At 40.1% G+C, this 15,379-nt stretch overlaps 2 protein-coding genes across 9 annotated transcripts in view; one reads left to right on the top strand and one right to left on the bottom strand.

Annotated features, from left to right (window-relative positions):
- Nucleotides 1-9,248, bottom strand: part of NAA50 (N-alpha-acetyltransferase 50, NatE catalytic subunit) — a 47,877-nt gene extending 38,629 nt beyond the window's left edge. For 2 of the 7 annotated variants that reach the window (XR_004974046.1, XR_004974044.1), the window contains exons 1-2: nt 8,823-9,248; nt 6,927-7,038 (exon numbers count right to left, since the gene is read on the bottom strand). Coding sequence is in view for 4 of the 7 variants with exons in the window: in XM_036349569.1 (XP_036205462.1) it covers nt 5,155-5,186 (32 nt within the window). In the remaining 3 variants the exon portion in view is untranslated. Of the gene's footprint in view, nt 1-5,154; nt 5,213-6,926; nt 7,039-8,822 lie in introns of those variants that run through there. The other 5 variants (XM_036349573.1, XM_036349571.1, XM_036349569.1 and 2 more) reach the window with 4 other exon arrangements.
- A 622-nt stretch (nt 9,249-9,870) lies between these two features.
- Nucleotides 9,871-15,379, top strand: part of ATP6V1A (ATPase H+ transporting V1 subunit A) — a 64,198-nt gene continuing 58,689 nt past the window's right edge. Inside the window, exon 1 of one of the 2 annotated variants that reach the window (XM_036349567.1) lies at nt 9,871-9,992. The gene's annotated coding sequence lies outside the window, so the exon portion shown is untranslated. Of the gene's footprint in view, nt 9,993-10,050; nt 10,210-15,379 lie in introns of those variants that run through there. The other variant, XM_036349568.1, reaches the window with a different exon arrangement.

Genomic DNA, 15,379 nt, shown 5'->3' on the forward strand with positions numbered 1-15,379 from the left:
GATTAAGATACTACCAACAGATTAGAACTATCACATGAAATAGAATATTTAGCCATTTTTGGTCAAATTCAAGCTACTCTCTTTAAAGATAAAGGAACCAAGGCCTGGGTCAAAAAATTACTAATGACCCCACTGTGAACTATCATTAGTGATTAGCGCCACACTAAACTACAAAACATGGTTGCTTTATAATTAATGCTTTTTGGATTATAGTAAGTTTCCTTTTTGAAGATAATGGAAGCTACAAGTAATAAACTACCCAGACTAGAGAGGGGAAAATCCAAATATATCATTTTTGTTCAGTTATTTTTTTAAAAATGTTTTAAATTGATTTTTTTTTGAGAGAAAGGAAAAGGAAGAGAGAGAAAAACATGGATGAAAAACATCTATCAGCTGCCTCCTGCACGCCCCCTACTGGAGATGGAACCCAGAACCCGAAACCCGGGCTTGTGCTCTGATCAGGAATCCAACCAGCAATTTCTTAGTGTACCCGCACCTCTTGGTGCACAGGATGACGCTCCAACCGACTGAGCCACACTGGCCAGGGCTTCAAATATATCTTTAAAGATACTTTTGTTTTCTGGAAAGAGAAATAAAAAATGTTTAAAATGCTCCTAAGTAAAAAAATATTTTCCTCGCTTATCATAGCTTAAACAAGCTACACCTGTAAAAAAATTTTTTCTGATGTGTCATAAACTGGCATCACTGTGACAATATTTACTAATTTGAATGTTTCAACCCATTTCCTAAAGAACATTATCTGTTTTGTAATCTGATGTAAAAAAGTAATCAATATTCAAATTAAAAACCTGGTAAGTTATACAAGTAACAGGTAAGTCACAAAGATAAGAAATGGTCAGTCAGTACAAGTGGGAAATGTCCAACTTAACTAGAAAAACATACACGCCATTTATCACTTAGTCAGCAAAGCAAAACTATAGTTAAAGCTTTATGTGCACCAGTGGGGTCCCTTGGCCTGGCCTGCGGGATCGGGCCGAAACCGGCTCTCTGACATTCCCCCAGGGGTCCCGGATTGTGAGAGGGCGCAGGCCAGACTGAGGGGACCCCACCGGTGCACTATTGGGGCCAGGGAGGGATGCAGGAGGTTGGCCAGCTGGGGAGGGATCACAGGAGGGCTCCAGGGCATCTCCGGCCTGTCTTGCTCAGTCCCGATTGGCCGGACCCCAGCAGCAAGCTAACCTACTGGTTGGAGCATCTGCCCCCTGGTGGTGGGTGCATGTCATAGTGACTGGTCGGCCGGCTGACTGCCCCCTGGTGGTCAGTACATATCATAGTGAGCGGTTGAGCAGCTTTAGCATATCATTAGCATATTACGCTTTGATTTGTTGAACAGACTGGATGGCACTTAGCATATTAGACTTTTATTATATAGGATATCCTCAAAACCAACTTGTAAAGAAACTATTAGTAAAAAAGAAACTGTTATTTCTATCATTTTACAAATGCTCAATGTATGACACTCATCCCAGATAAGGGTATTTTATACCATTCCATGGCTGAAATGGCAGCCACAATGTCTTCCTCCACTTCCTTAAAGTTTTTCCAAGTGCCCCTCAACTTCTCCATCAGCTCTTGGAGAAGAGAAGGGAATGCTCATGCATTGCTGGTAGTATAAACTGCCATTATCTTTCTGAAGTTAACTTGGCAACAAATATCAGAAATTTTAAAATGCCAGTACCTTCTGATCCAAAAAATTCATTTCTAGGGAATTATCCAAAAGAAATAATTAAGGATGTGTGTCAAGTAGTTTTTTAAAAAAGTACTCACTTCAGCACTTTTGAGGACTAACAACTGAGAAGACCTTGGACTTGGAAAACAGGGTTGTTCCTCCACCCCACATCCCCAATATCAGCTTCAGCAATGACAGAGGCAGAACATAGGTTGTACTAGATCCACAAAGGTAAATATATACTTCCATTATCCCTTCCCCATCCGCCAGGCCTCTACTAGAAATATAATGAGTCACATATGTAATTTATAATTTACTAATATCTACATTAACAAACCAAAAAGACACAGGTGAAATCATTTCAACGTGTAATCAAAATAACAACTATTAATGATTATTTTACTTTTTCTTAAGTCTTTTTTATACCAAGTCTTAAAATCCAGTGAATATTACATTTCTAGCACAACTCAATTCACACATTTTCATTGGAAAGATCTGATCTGTATTTATATTTCATAAAATTTACAGTAGATCCACATATACAAGTTGTTTCAATACTTAAAAATTGCCCCAGCCAGTTTGGCTCAGTGGATAGAGAGTCGGCCTGCAAACTGAAGGATCCCAGGTTCAATTCTGGCCAAGGGCACATGCCCAGGTTGCGGGCTCAATCCCCGATGGGAGGTCGTGCAGGAGGCAGTCAATCAATGATTCTCTCTCATCATTGATGTTTTTTATCTCTCTACCTCTTCCTTCCTCTCTGAAATCAATAAAGAAATATGTATTTTTTTAAAAAATATATTTTATTGATTTTCTACAGAGAGGAAGGGAGAGGGATAGAGAGCCAGAAACATCGATGAGAGAAAAACATCGATCAGCTGCCACCTGCACACCCTGCACTGGGGATATGCCCGCAACCAAGGTACATGCCCTTAACCGGAATCAAACCCGGGACCCTTCAGTCCCCAGGCCGATGCTCTATCCACTGAGCCAAACCGGTCAGGGCAAGAAATATGTATTTTTTTAAAAACTGTCCAACAACCAACTCTGAGTATCAGTTTTTAAAGTTAAAATTGAAAATCCAATTTCTTCAAGCCACATTTCAACTGCTCAATTATAACTAGTCACTACTATATTGGACAGGAGAGGACTAAATTGTGCCAATGAGTGAATGTAAATAGATAATGGAAGAGAATAGGTAAAGAGAAAGCAGTGTTCGTGATAGAACAATGATATAATTTTGTAACTATTAAACTACAATTCATACAATTTTCATTGCTATGAAGGAAAGGAGTTTCTATTGGTCACTACTAGTATTCTAATGGAGTATGTAGACCAAGCATGTGCGGCGGGCCACAGGCCTTGAGGCATGTGGCCTGCCTGCTGCAAGTTTGACATGCTTGATGTAGACTGCGCTTTAAAAAAATAATTAATCTAGGTGTATCTTTCAGGTAGTACACAAAACTGGAAGTCATAGCTAATAACTGGAAAAGAAAATGAAGTCAAAGGATTTCCATCAAGCCAACAGAGGACGTAGCAAAGTGAAATTTAATAAAGATATTACTTTTGTCTGGCAAAAGCACTGGCTTTGAAAAATAATGCTTCATATGAATGGCCATTAAAAATATTTTCCAACCCAGAAACTTTTGATTATTCTTTGTTTTGTTCAGAACTTTATCAACAGCTGTTCACAATTTTGGAAAGAAATCATAACACTGACAGCAACACAGTGTTAGTCACCAATGTACATATTTATACTGATAGCAGGCATACTTTCTAAATTACATAATGATTCTATTTACAGACAGATGCAAAAGTCCGGTCTTACAATTTATGGTATAGCTGTATCTGATCATTTAGACTGAAATAGATATAATTTACTTTCCTTTATTTCTCCTTTATATTAGTTAGGACATTATATTGACTTTTAAAATAAATGTGGCACGGGTGGTTTATATATGAATTTATCTTAACATAGCAAGGGGACAATACAAAGTATTTGTTAAAATCGAGTATCTCAATCAATAGCCCACAAGTTATTGAATTCATAGAAGCAAGAAGTATGAACTGAAGGTTTACAAAAGTTCCTGAATTCTACTTCAGCCTGTCTGGTTTTTTCTGTTTGTTGTTGTTTGTGTTTTTTTCTTTTTTTTTTAAAATATATTTTATTGATTTTTTACAGAGAGGAAGGGAGAGAGAGAGTTAGAAACATCGATGAGAGAGAATCATCGTTCAGCTGCCTCCTGCACATCTCCCACTGGGGATATGCCCGCAACCCAGGTACATGCCCTTGACCGGAATCGAACCTGGGACCTCTCAGTCCGCAGGCCGACGCTCTATCCACTGAGCCAAACCGGTTTCGGCTGTGTTTTTTTCTTACAAAATTAGCAATAAAAACTTAAAAACTGTTTTATTGAAGTATATCTTGTTTACTACTTACTGATTTGTTTTTACATTATATACACACCTATGTAATCAACATCCAAGGTAAAGATACAGAATATTTATAGCACTTCAAAAATTCCATTTGTGCCCAGCTGGTGTGGCTCCGTGACTGAGCATCTACCTATGAACCGGGAGGTCACATGGTTAGGTTGTGGACTTGATCCCCAGTAGGGGATGTACAGGAGGCAGCCGGCCAATGATTCTCTCTCTTCTTCTCCCTTCCTCAATGAAATAAAACAAACAAACAAAACAAAAAAAACCCCCCATTTGTGCCATTTCCTAGCCAATAAGCTGTCAGAGGCAACCATTATACTGAATTCTTCAACAGAGATTTATTTGATTCCAGAATTTTATATTTTAACATTTCAATTACTAAACTACACCGTTCTATGTGTTATGTTTATACTAGAGGCCCAGTGCATGAATTCATGCATTGATGGGGTCCCTCAGCCTGGCCAGCGATTGGGGCTGATCAGGGCTAGCAGGCCACAGGGAAGGAATGCAGGAGGTTGGCTGTGGGAACACACTGACCACCAGATGGCAGCTTCTGCGTTGAGTGTCTGCCACCTGGTGGTAGTGCATGTCATAGCGACTGGCTAGTCGTCTGGTTGCTTAGGTTTTTATATATACGTAGATAGATTTTTTACTGTCTATTTTCCCATCTTTACTTTGTGCACATGTATTCACATCTTGTTAGACATTTTTATTTATTTTTTTAAAAAATATTTTTATTGATTTTAGAGAGGAAGGAAGAGGGAGAGAGAGAAACATCCATGATGAGAGAGAATCATGGATTGGCTGCCTCCTGAAAGTCCCCCACTGGGGATTGAGCCCACAACCCAGGCATGTGCCCTTGACCAGAATCGAACCTGGGACCTTTCAGTTCGCAGGCCGACGCTCTATCCACTGAACAAAACTGGCTAGGGCTAGACATTTTTATTAGAACTAATTTTTACTACACCTCAACTACAGATAAAAAATAAATGGATTCAGTTTTATTTTCTATTATATTGATTACTTACATTGCCATCTCAGTCATGGCTGTGCATGGCATACCTTCATGCCTGAATATCACCTTTCCTAAGTGGAACAACAGATTAAAAAAAAAATCAGCTTACCAACCACAAATTCAATGTACAACGTTCCTGGTTCATAACAAGCAACTTTAGTACAAAAGGAAGTAACATCTAACATACCTCAGATTTCTAGACCATGCATAAAAATACATACAGTAAAAGGTGAAAGATTTCTATGATCTGAAGAGAAATGAGAGTATAAACCCCTTTGGTGCACGGGACGACGCCCAATCAACTAAGCTACACCAGCCAGGTTAGGACAAATGCCAGGATTGTGGGCTCGATCCCCCATAGGGGGTGTGCAGGAAGCAGCTAATGGATGTTTCCCTCTCACATTAATATATACATCTCCCTTTCTCTCTAAAAATTAATAAAGACTCTTTAAAAAATAAACACATACATGCAGTAATTAACTGCAAATTTATCTATTATGGAGAACAGATGAATACATGTCAATATAATGGAATGTCCTACTGCTAATAAAAACTAAGTAAAATAGGAAGAAAAGCAGGTAAAATAGTAACTAAAGTTTTAAAATGATAGGCAATGATCCTATATAAAAGGCTAATATGCAAATCTACTGAACAGCAGAACTGGTCGCTATGATGTGCACTGACCATCAAGGGGCAGATGCTCAACGCAGGAGCTGCCCCCTGGTGGTCAGTGCACTCCCACAGGGGAAGTGCTGCTCAGCCAGAAGCCAGGCTGACGGCCTGCGAGGACAGCGGCAGTGGCGGGAGCCTCTCCCACCTCCTCAGCAGTCGGACATCCCCCGAGGGCTCCCAGACCTTGACTGCAAGAGGGCGCAGGCCAGGCTTAGGGACCCGCCCCCTCCAGTGCACGAATTTCGTGCACCGGACCTCTACTATAACATATTTAAATAGCAGACTGATTTAGAGTGTAAGTTCTGCATTTGTTCCCAATTTTAGATATTTCTATTCAACTTACAGTTCAGCTAGCTTCAATAGACAATTAAAAGTTAAGCAAATAAAAATTCATACGAAAACCATATAAACCATTTTCACAGGTCTTCTAACACTAACCACATTGTGCATGTTGATAGAAGTCTTTGAACTCAAGGACCTTAAGATATTTTAAATAATGTCTACTGTCTTCCTTTGTTCAGGCTCTTAAATATAAGACTCAGAAAAAAAAATTTTTTTTTAAAGTCCCATCTTACCTGGGAGTTATTTCATATGTGAAGTTAAAGGCACTATTCCTATGAAATCATCTTAAAAGTTTACCTCTAGTAACACAATTTTAAGCTCCCAATAATAGGAACTAGACTTAAGGACTCTTTATTTCAGGCATAGTTGATGGTATAAGGTACAGACTCAATAAAAATTTCCTCTAAATTTAGTCAGTTCCCCTAAATTTCACTCATTTCTGGGGATTTGTCTCCATCGGGTTGATATACAAAAATAACCATTTAAATAAAAGATAACTGCCTTATGTAGACTGTGATTACTTCTATTGCCAACATAGTTATCAGAACATTACCCTAGAGAGACTGAGTTAAACCAAAGATTTTGGAATCAAGCATACAGAATAATTTATTGGAGGCCCTCCTTTATAAACCCATGCACACAGTCTCAATGGGAACTCTTCTTCGGCCTCATTTTTATTACAATTACAGAACAAGACAAATAAGTATTGAATGTCCAAGAGAATACAAAAATCGAGTAAAAAACCAGCACCTATACTCAAGAAAAACTCACCAAATTACATCTGTTCATATATAAAATAGCCAAACTTCCTAGATCATAATTCAAATGTAGTGAACACTTCTCATATTTCTCAATGGAAATCTTGTTTGGAACTCTTTAGAATCTGATGTGAAATAAAGGAAACATTTCTTCATGATTTCGAAATTTTAATTATAAGACATATGATTCAACAGAATGAATCTCTAATATTTAAAACAAAATCAGAGTAAGGAATCACATTACAGAGCTAAAGCCAAATTACACTTTTGGACTTCTGCGACCTCAAACACACAAACACACCGAGATAATATTTTCAGCAGTATGAGATTACTTAGAAGACTGACTTTTATTTCACCCTCAAAAGGGTTGCTGAATAGCTGGAAAGGCTTCCTTAACTCAAAACACAGTTACAATTCTTTAACTGACTTGCGATAATAGAAAAAACTCAGGCAGTAAAAAAGGAATTCTCACCCTTTGTAATAGCATCGATGGACCTGGAGATCGTTATGCTAAGCAGAAATAAGCCAATCAGAGAAAGACAAATGCCATATGATATCACTAATAAGTGGATTCTAATTAACAAAATAAACTGACAAAATAGAACCAGAGGCATGGATACATGAAACAGACTGACAGCTGTCAGAGGGGAGGGGAAGGGGACTGGATAAAGGAAGGTGAAGGATTAGCTAAGAACATATATGCATAGCCCTTGGGCACAGACAATATTGCAGTGAGGGCAAGGGGGGGCGGCAGTGACTGGATGGAGGAGGGCAAAAGGGGTGGGGGATGGGAGATATCGGCACAGTGTCAACAATAAAAAATTTAAATTAAAAATTATTTTTAAAGATACATTTACAAGAGTTTAGTGAATAGTTGAAAATTATCCACATATCAAATAACAAAGGCATGATTAAATAAATTGAAAATAGTTTTATATATGCATTACTAGAAAATTACATCAATAAAAATAATACTTCCAAAGAATCTTTAATGAAAAGAAAAAAACTCAGGCATCTCAGAAAGCTTTTAACACTGATAAGATTACATTTCTTCCTCTAAGGAGGGTAAAGGCAAGCTCTCAAACAGCCAATATTTTAAAATATCGTGTTATGTAATTAATATTGTAACAGTATGTAATTTAATAGTAAGGTAATAGCTTACCCAAATGGAAATATTCGGACCAAAATAATCCCTAATTTTATCCAAGAGGAAAACTATGAAAGAATACGAACTCTGCCAATTACCTGAAGAAAGCTTCTTGGTGACCAAGGACCCCCACAGTACGGGGGCAACACTACACTCCCGGAGCAAGAGCTCCACCTACTGATCGACAACACTTCTTCCTTAAACATTTTGGCACCCCAAGTCTCCGGCGCTCACGCTCTCTCCGCCCCCCTCCACTCGGTCTGACCCAACCCAAATCCAGTTGAGTCACTACCTCTTAATACTCCCTGCTTTTTTTATTCCAATTCCTCCTTCTTCCAGAAGGTCCTGCAACGCTCTCAAGCGTGAATAAAACGGAAAGATGACCAACACCAAGGTTCGCGGTGTGGAGCCTAGACTGAGGAGGACAACCCGACCAGTCCGCTTGGAGCGGCGGGCCGGGGGTGTCTCGGCCCTCCGTTTCCGGGGGGGAGACCCCAGGCTCCTCACAAGAGCTTTCCCCTGTGGTCACGCTCAGTTGCTCTTCTCCAGTCAACACACTTCGTGCTCTAGGCCGAAATCCTGGGGTGACGGGGTCTCGCCCCTGCTGGCCCTTCAGCGCGCCAACAGCCGGAGCCGGAGCCGAGCCTCCGCCCCCTCCGTGAGCAGAGAAACCCAGAAATCTCCCTCCGCCAGGTCTTCACCTAGTCTCTCCTCTCCTCCGCAACCCTCCCCCGCCGACCCGGCCCGGCTGCCCTTCCTCACCCTTTCATCTTCCCCGCCTGCTGAGGCCGTTGTTACCACCGATATCAACGCCGTCGTCGTCGCCGACCTCAGCTCTCGGCGCCCTCCGCTCGGGCCACTCAACCCCACAAGCCGGCCTCCTCGCCTCAGGCAGGGAGCTGAGAGGGTGACGGAGGCCGCGAGAGGGGAGCACGGCCCTGCGTCCCGGGAGGGGGCGGAGTGCCTCCCGCCGCCGCGCTGGTACCGCCGCTTCTCCACACGTGCACACGGAGCACTCGGCTCCCGCCCGCCGCCGCCGCCAGCCCGACCCGCCGCCGCGTTGTGACCTTTCACCCCGCCCCCTCTGCGCGCCGGCGCGTAGGCCGCCTCCCGCGCAGGCGCACTGCTGGCCTTCGCGTACCCTTCTCCCCTCCCCCACTTTGCGATCGCCATCTTTCTAGTGGGCTGTGCTCTTTGCGTCATCTTCCTCCTCCCATGCTTTACCACACTACTCGTGAGGGGGGCCCGGTAGGGCCCGGCGGTAAAATCCGGGTTTTCCCGCCCCTCCCTCACCTCTCCCTCTTCAGTAAGATCAGCCTTCCCCGAACCGGCTCTTCCCAGTTGATAGTCTCCCTGATGACTTTCAAAAGCTCCTTTCTCGTAATACGATTTTATAAAGTAGGTTCCTCTAAATGTAAAGAAGTCTGTGGAAAACTCAAAGTAAATGAGGTGCTTTGTTTTGCTTTAAAGACGAGTCAACGTAATTGGCCGGGTAACTTGGCTTCAGCCCAGAAAGCTTTTGAGGTCACGTGATTGCCCCAAACCTCCAAGCCTGAGGTTTCGCAGTCCGGCGCCGCCGGGGTGGAACCCTATCGCCATTTCCGGTCTGTAGATCGTGGGAGAGCGTCACTTCCTTAGCAGTACACTTTAACCCATTCCACCCATGCCTTCTAGATTGCACTTTACAACATAACCTTTATGGGAGTTTTTAGTTTTTTCTTAGGATTTAATCGCAACAAAATTAACGTTCAAACAATCCGCAAAAATTCAGGCCTCTAGAATGTAACGCGCCAGCCAGGTGGCGGCAGGGCGGAGCTCAGGGTCACGTGACTGTCTCCCGCCCCACCCTCTGCAGCTGAAGACTTCCCTCCCTCAGTGGCCGAGCCTGGAGGTCCGTGGTCTGTGCTGCTTCTGCGTCTCGCGCAGTGTCAGGTGAGCGGCGACCTGTAACCGGCGGCAGGTGGGGATCAGAGAAGGGGTGGGAGGAGGGAGAGAAGGGAGAGCGTGAACGGCGGCCTCAGCGGGTCTGGGCTTCCTTCCCGCTGTCATCCTGCACTGACGAGGAGCCCATTTCGCCCGTTCTCCTCACCCCCGCTCCCCCAGTTTTCGCCCCCGCGGGTTGAGACGTCCACTGTTCTCGGCTTTGGGGGTGAGTGCGGCCATTATGGTTCCCTCTTCGGAGTCTGCGGGGCTTCGGGTAGTGGGATTGACTCAGCCATTCTTGGGGGTCTGTAGTAGCCTGTAGTTCCCAATCCCCAAAGCCCATTCTTTGGTAGAGGCCCTGGCCGTCTTCCCCTTCCACCTGCGGCTGGGGAGCGGGCAGGTCGGAAGATCCCTGGAGGCAGAGGCGTCTCCGGTGAGACTGGCTTGGGAGGGAATGACACTGGTGTGGCCCTGGCTGCGGAGTCACTGCAAAGCCTGCTTCCGAACGTGCTTTCTCAATAATGCTGAGCTTTTAGCTGATAGCCTTGCAAGAGGCGTCCTGTAGGTAGGTGTTCACAGGCTTTGGAAGGGTAAAAGCAAGCCTTTTAGCTTTCTGGTCTGTGATTTTATGGTGCCGTAAGGGAGAGGATAGTTGAAAGCATAAACAGGAGGTGTAAGTAACGACAGTCGCGATTGAATGGGGAGGCGTTGGAAGATGGTGTTTCGGTGTCGCGATGCGAGACTGGCTGGTTTGTGGGAAAGTGATTAGATTTCACTAAAAGGGACCTAGTTCTTCAGAACACTAATTGGGCAGGAATATACTTGAATCAAATGTGTTTCACCATAAACTGAAAGGAAAGGAGGTGAAGTCGAGAGGCCGCTGACTTCGTATTTTCTGCCTTTGACGTTTTCCTTTGCCATTTCTCCCTAATATCGCACTTACTTGCCACTCCCAAGCAATTCCTTGACCAGCAGTAAATCCATTTTAAGTAGCACTTATGCCCCTCCTTAGCTTTCCCCATTTGTGAAACTCCAGGTGACCTCTTCAGATTTTGATGAATAGTATTTTGTGAAAATACAGAAATTGTTTTGCTGAGGTTTTTGCCCAACCCAGTGTACTCCCATGTCATTTGCAATGTAGAAACCAATGTTTTGACCCCAAACAATGTGCTTTAGGGAAGAGTGTTTTTCAGTTTGGGGTTTAAACTCTTTTATTTATGCTGTAAACATAGAAGGTCCCGTGGTTCTTTTAAATTGGAAGGCCTAGCAGAAATTATAATTTTGATTTTAAAATGTAAATTTTTAAATCTGAAAAATAGTCTCAGTTAAACCTTTTAATTTTCTAACCAATATAATTGAAGAATCCATTAAAAAGAGCTGGAAAATGAGAAAGATGGAATCATCTTTGAGTGGTGAGTGTGACTGACTGATTTTTGGTTTTCTGTATCTTCCAACTTCTCCACAATTAACTGGTCTTATTTTAATTGAGGAAAACAAAAGTTAAATTCTAGAGTAATAGTGATTTAATAAGACTTTCTCTCTTTCAGTAACATTCCACCAAATTAGACAAATTCCTGAAGTTTCCTAGAGGTTCAAACCAGTCCTGTCTGGATAAGACCGAAATGGGAAAGAAAACCAGCTAAAATGCAAGGAGTACTAGTTGAGGGAATGTCAGTATGAAAGAGGCTGAATGACTCTGCAGTTTTACTTCACAATTCCCCCAATTTTAGGGAACTTATTAAAGCAATAACTTAGAGTCTAAGTCTTAGACCACTAATGAAATCAGAAAGATTAGCAGCAGGAATTGATAACTAAATTGCTATTAAAGTTTAAGTTGAAAAAGACCTCTGATATAATACACAGTTTACACATACAAACAGGTAGTTTGAAGCTTGAAAGTCATTAGACTAGCTTTATCAGTTAATTAGTATTAAATATAAAAATCTTAACATGTATTAGGGAATTGTGCTATAGTCCAATATTAAATGGTGCACAAGGATTTTTGTGTTAGGGTTCCTAATACCTCTTATGTGCTTACTCTGAGGTATAATATTTCATTGCCTTTATAGATTATCGCCACCATCAAGAATGCTTTCTTTCCCTGGAGACCACATACTACTACACAATATTTTCTATTCCTCAGTTTTTACTTCTAGCACATTTAAGTACTGTTTTCTGGGCTGTTACTTAGTAAGCCATAAAGCTCCTAGCAGTTTAAGGACAGTGTCTCTACTCTTGTGTCTTCAGCACTAGGATGCTGATATACCTGATAGGTACACAGTAAATTGTTTATTGAATGAGTGTTTGACAACTGGACAAGGAATTCAAACTACTTTGAAAGTTCTTGCAGATCATTGTTCCTTCTGGGGTTGTGCACTATTCGTTTTCAAATATAAATTGCTACTAACCATCTAAGTCATGGTCAATACAGTAGATATAAACCTCGGACGGACTTTATTAATACAGTGACCAGTTTATTTTCACAGGATGTCTGGATGAAAGTGAAAGGAAGGGAAGAGAATGAGTTGTACTTAATGAAAAAGTTGGTTGTACAGACAACAAGTGGTATGGCACGCAACTAAAAGTCAGGATCATCATTCAACTCTGCCACTTTAGTTACATGCTCTTTTAAGTAAAGTTGGGGTGTGGATTAAGGTTTTTATACTTAGCAACCTTCCTGTCAAGGTTACTGTGAATTTATGTGAGATTAAACTGTAGATAACCTATGTGAAAATATTTAAAACTTAAGTGGTATTTTTTTTTTTTTGAATCTTCACCCAAGGATATATTTTTTCCATTGATTTTTAGAGTGAGTGAAAGGGAGGAAGGAGAAGGAGAAAGAGAGAGACATCGACCTGAGAGAGACATCAGTGCACACACCCCTACTGGGGCAAGGGATCAAACCTGCAACCCATGTATGTGCCCTTGACCGGGAATCAAACCCATCACCCTTCGGTCTGCCTGCCGACTCTCTAACCCCTGAGCAACACTGGCCAGGGCTAACCTAAGTGGTATTGAAATGTAAAGCAAAATAGTACAGACTTTACTAGAATAGATTTTCTAAGCTTTGTGACCTTGGACAGTTTACTTAATCTAAGCTTAAATTCCCTCATATTTAAATCTATCCATAGGTACTATTAAATTAGATCATGAATGCAGAGGGCCTAGTACATACAGGGTGGGGGGGGAAGTAGGTTTACAATTGTGAGCACACGAAACACAGAGTTTATTCTTGTATTATTATTTATTAATGATTGTATTTTTTCCATATGAATAACTATAAACCTATTTTTGCCCCATCCTGTACTTTATAAAGAAGGCTGAAGACATTTTATAAAATTGAGTAACGGGTTTGGAGAAAGGAGTAGAATTTGAAATGAGAATTGGTGGTATTGAAAAGCTGGAATTTGTAATGAGGCCATTCAGAAAAATAGAGGAGAAAGAAAAATATACTTTTAGCAAAGATTATTAATTATTTATTAATAGGAACTGAGAAATATCAACATCTGTAGACCATTATTTTGGCAACTACAGTGACTTAATATTTTCTATAAAAAGATTTTCCAAAGCATATGATCATTAGTATGTGGAATCAATTTAAGGAGGTAGTTCTTCTATTTCTAAATTATTATCCCTACAGTGGATTATGGAAATATATTAAAATTGTACAGACCTATAGAAAACATGAGTTTACACATGTTTAAAATTTTTGCCTTTTATTTTAAGTGTTTTTATATAGTATTTTTATCCTCATATGAAGTAGACATAGGCATGTAAAAAACATAATGGAGAAATGAAGTAGAATAAAATTTTTCCCTTCCTAGGTTGAGATGATTCACAAGGATTAGTGGGTTTGTATTGGAAAATATCAGTACATTAAATAATAATTGAAGTATAGCTGTCATGAGTTTATGTTTCACCTTACTCTTGAAAAAAAATTATTACTCATTTGTTCTGAGGAAAAATTTTATTAAGAGATTATTAGTAAAACTTTAAAAGTTTTACTAATTTCTTTTATATTATGAAATGAAAGTGGCTTTGATTTAATAAGCGTATCCTCTTATACATATAGCATATATATATATTCTGTACATAGTAATCAGTGTGGCTTCTTTATATCCTTAGTTTTACGATTTCTGTTCAGGTAGATTTCAGGCAGTTCTGAATGATGAACAACTAAGTTACAGAACAACTTAGTTGTAATTTTGATGTGGTTGTGGGAGGATGTGAGTGCGCATTTACTTACTCTGGAATCTTGATCAGAAGCCCTCGTATAAAGGAGTTTAATACATGAGACAGTATATTTCAATCGAATGGGAAATAAGGGCACATATATAGTAAATGTAACTGACATAACTTCTCTATCTAGAAGAAAATAAAATTGAGCCAGGACTTTGCAGTATTTGCAAAATAAAATTTCATATGATTAAAAGCTTAAATATAAATAGTGAAATACTTAAAATATTACACTCCCTAAATTTTTTTTTATGTATACAAGATTGGAAACTTAAGTTACAAAAGCAGACATAGATATATAATGAAGAATTTTTCAATGGCAAAAATAAAGGACAAGACAGACTGAAAAGAAATGTTTGAAATACATATAACAGATGAAAAAAATTAACATTTTAAGAACTGTTGCTGTTAAGAAAAAGTTCACACAATAGAAACATGGATAAAACTTATGACCAGAACATCCCAGAAGAGAAATCAAAACATTTAACAAACTTATGAAAAGTTGTATAACCTCACTAGTAATTAGTATACTAACAATAGAATATTCTTTTCTGACTAGCACAAATCAAGTGGTAAACCTGCTGTAGCAGGGATGTGTGGCAAAGGATTTTCTCATTTGATACTAGTGGAGGTGTAAATTGTTACAGCGTTTTTAGTAAACAATCAGGCAATAGCTGTTATTATTGAAAATATATAGTCTGGCATCCAGCAATCCCACTCTGTGGAATTTTTTTCTTAGACATACAAGCAACAGTAAGCAAGTTTTTACATGAATGTTGATTGCAGCAGTGTTTGTAGTAGCAAAAACCTAAAAACAAAGGGAATGCTTGTCAATAAGGGTATTGAGATACCTATGTATCTATCTATATACATAGATAATGGCACAGGCATATTATGGAATGTTTTTAGATCAATTAAAAGTTAAATATGTACTATTGAGTTAAAAAGATTTCCAAATACATCCTAAAAGGACTTCCATTGTGTATCTTAAGTGAGAAAGGCAAAGTTTAGAAAAAGGCATATAATGAAATCCCATTTTTGTAAACCACTTAAAAACCAGTTTTGTTTATGCTTATGTGATTGTCAGCAATGGAGGGAGGAAATAAAAGAAAAGGAAAATTAAGAAAGAAAAAGGCCGGGTATTTGCAATAACATGCATG

The sequence above is a fragment of the Myotis myotis genome, unplaced genomic scaffold (genome assembly GCF_014108235.1).
Source record: "Myotis myotis isolate mMyoMyo1 unplaced genomic scaffold, mMyoMyo1.p scaffold_m19_p_2, whole genome shotgun sequence".
Lineage (NCBI taxonomy): Eukaryota > Metazoa > Chordata > Mammalia > Chiroptera > Vespertilionidae > Myotis > Myotis myotis.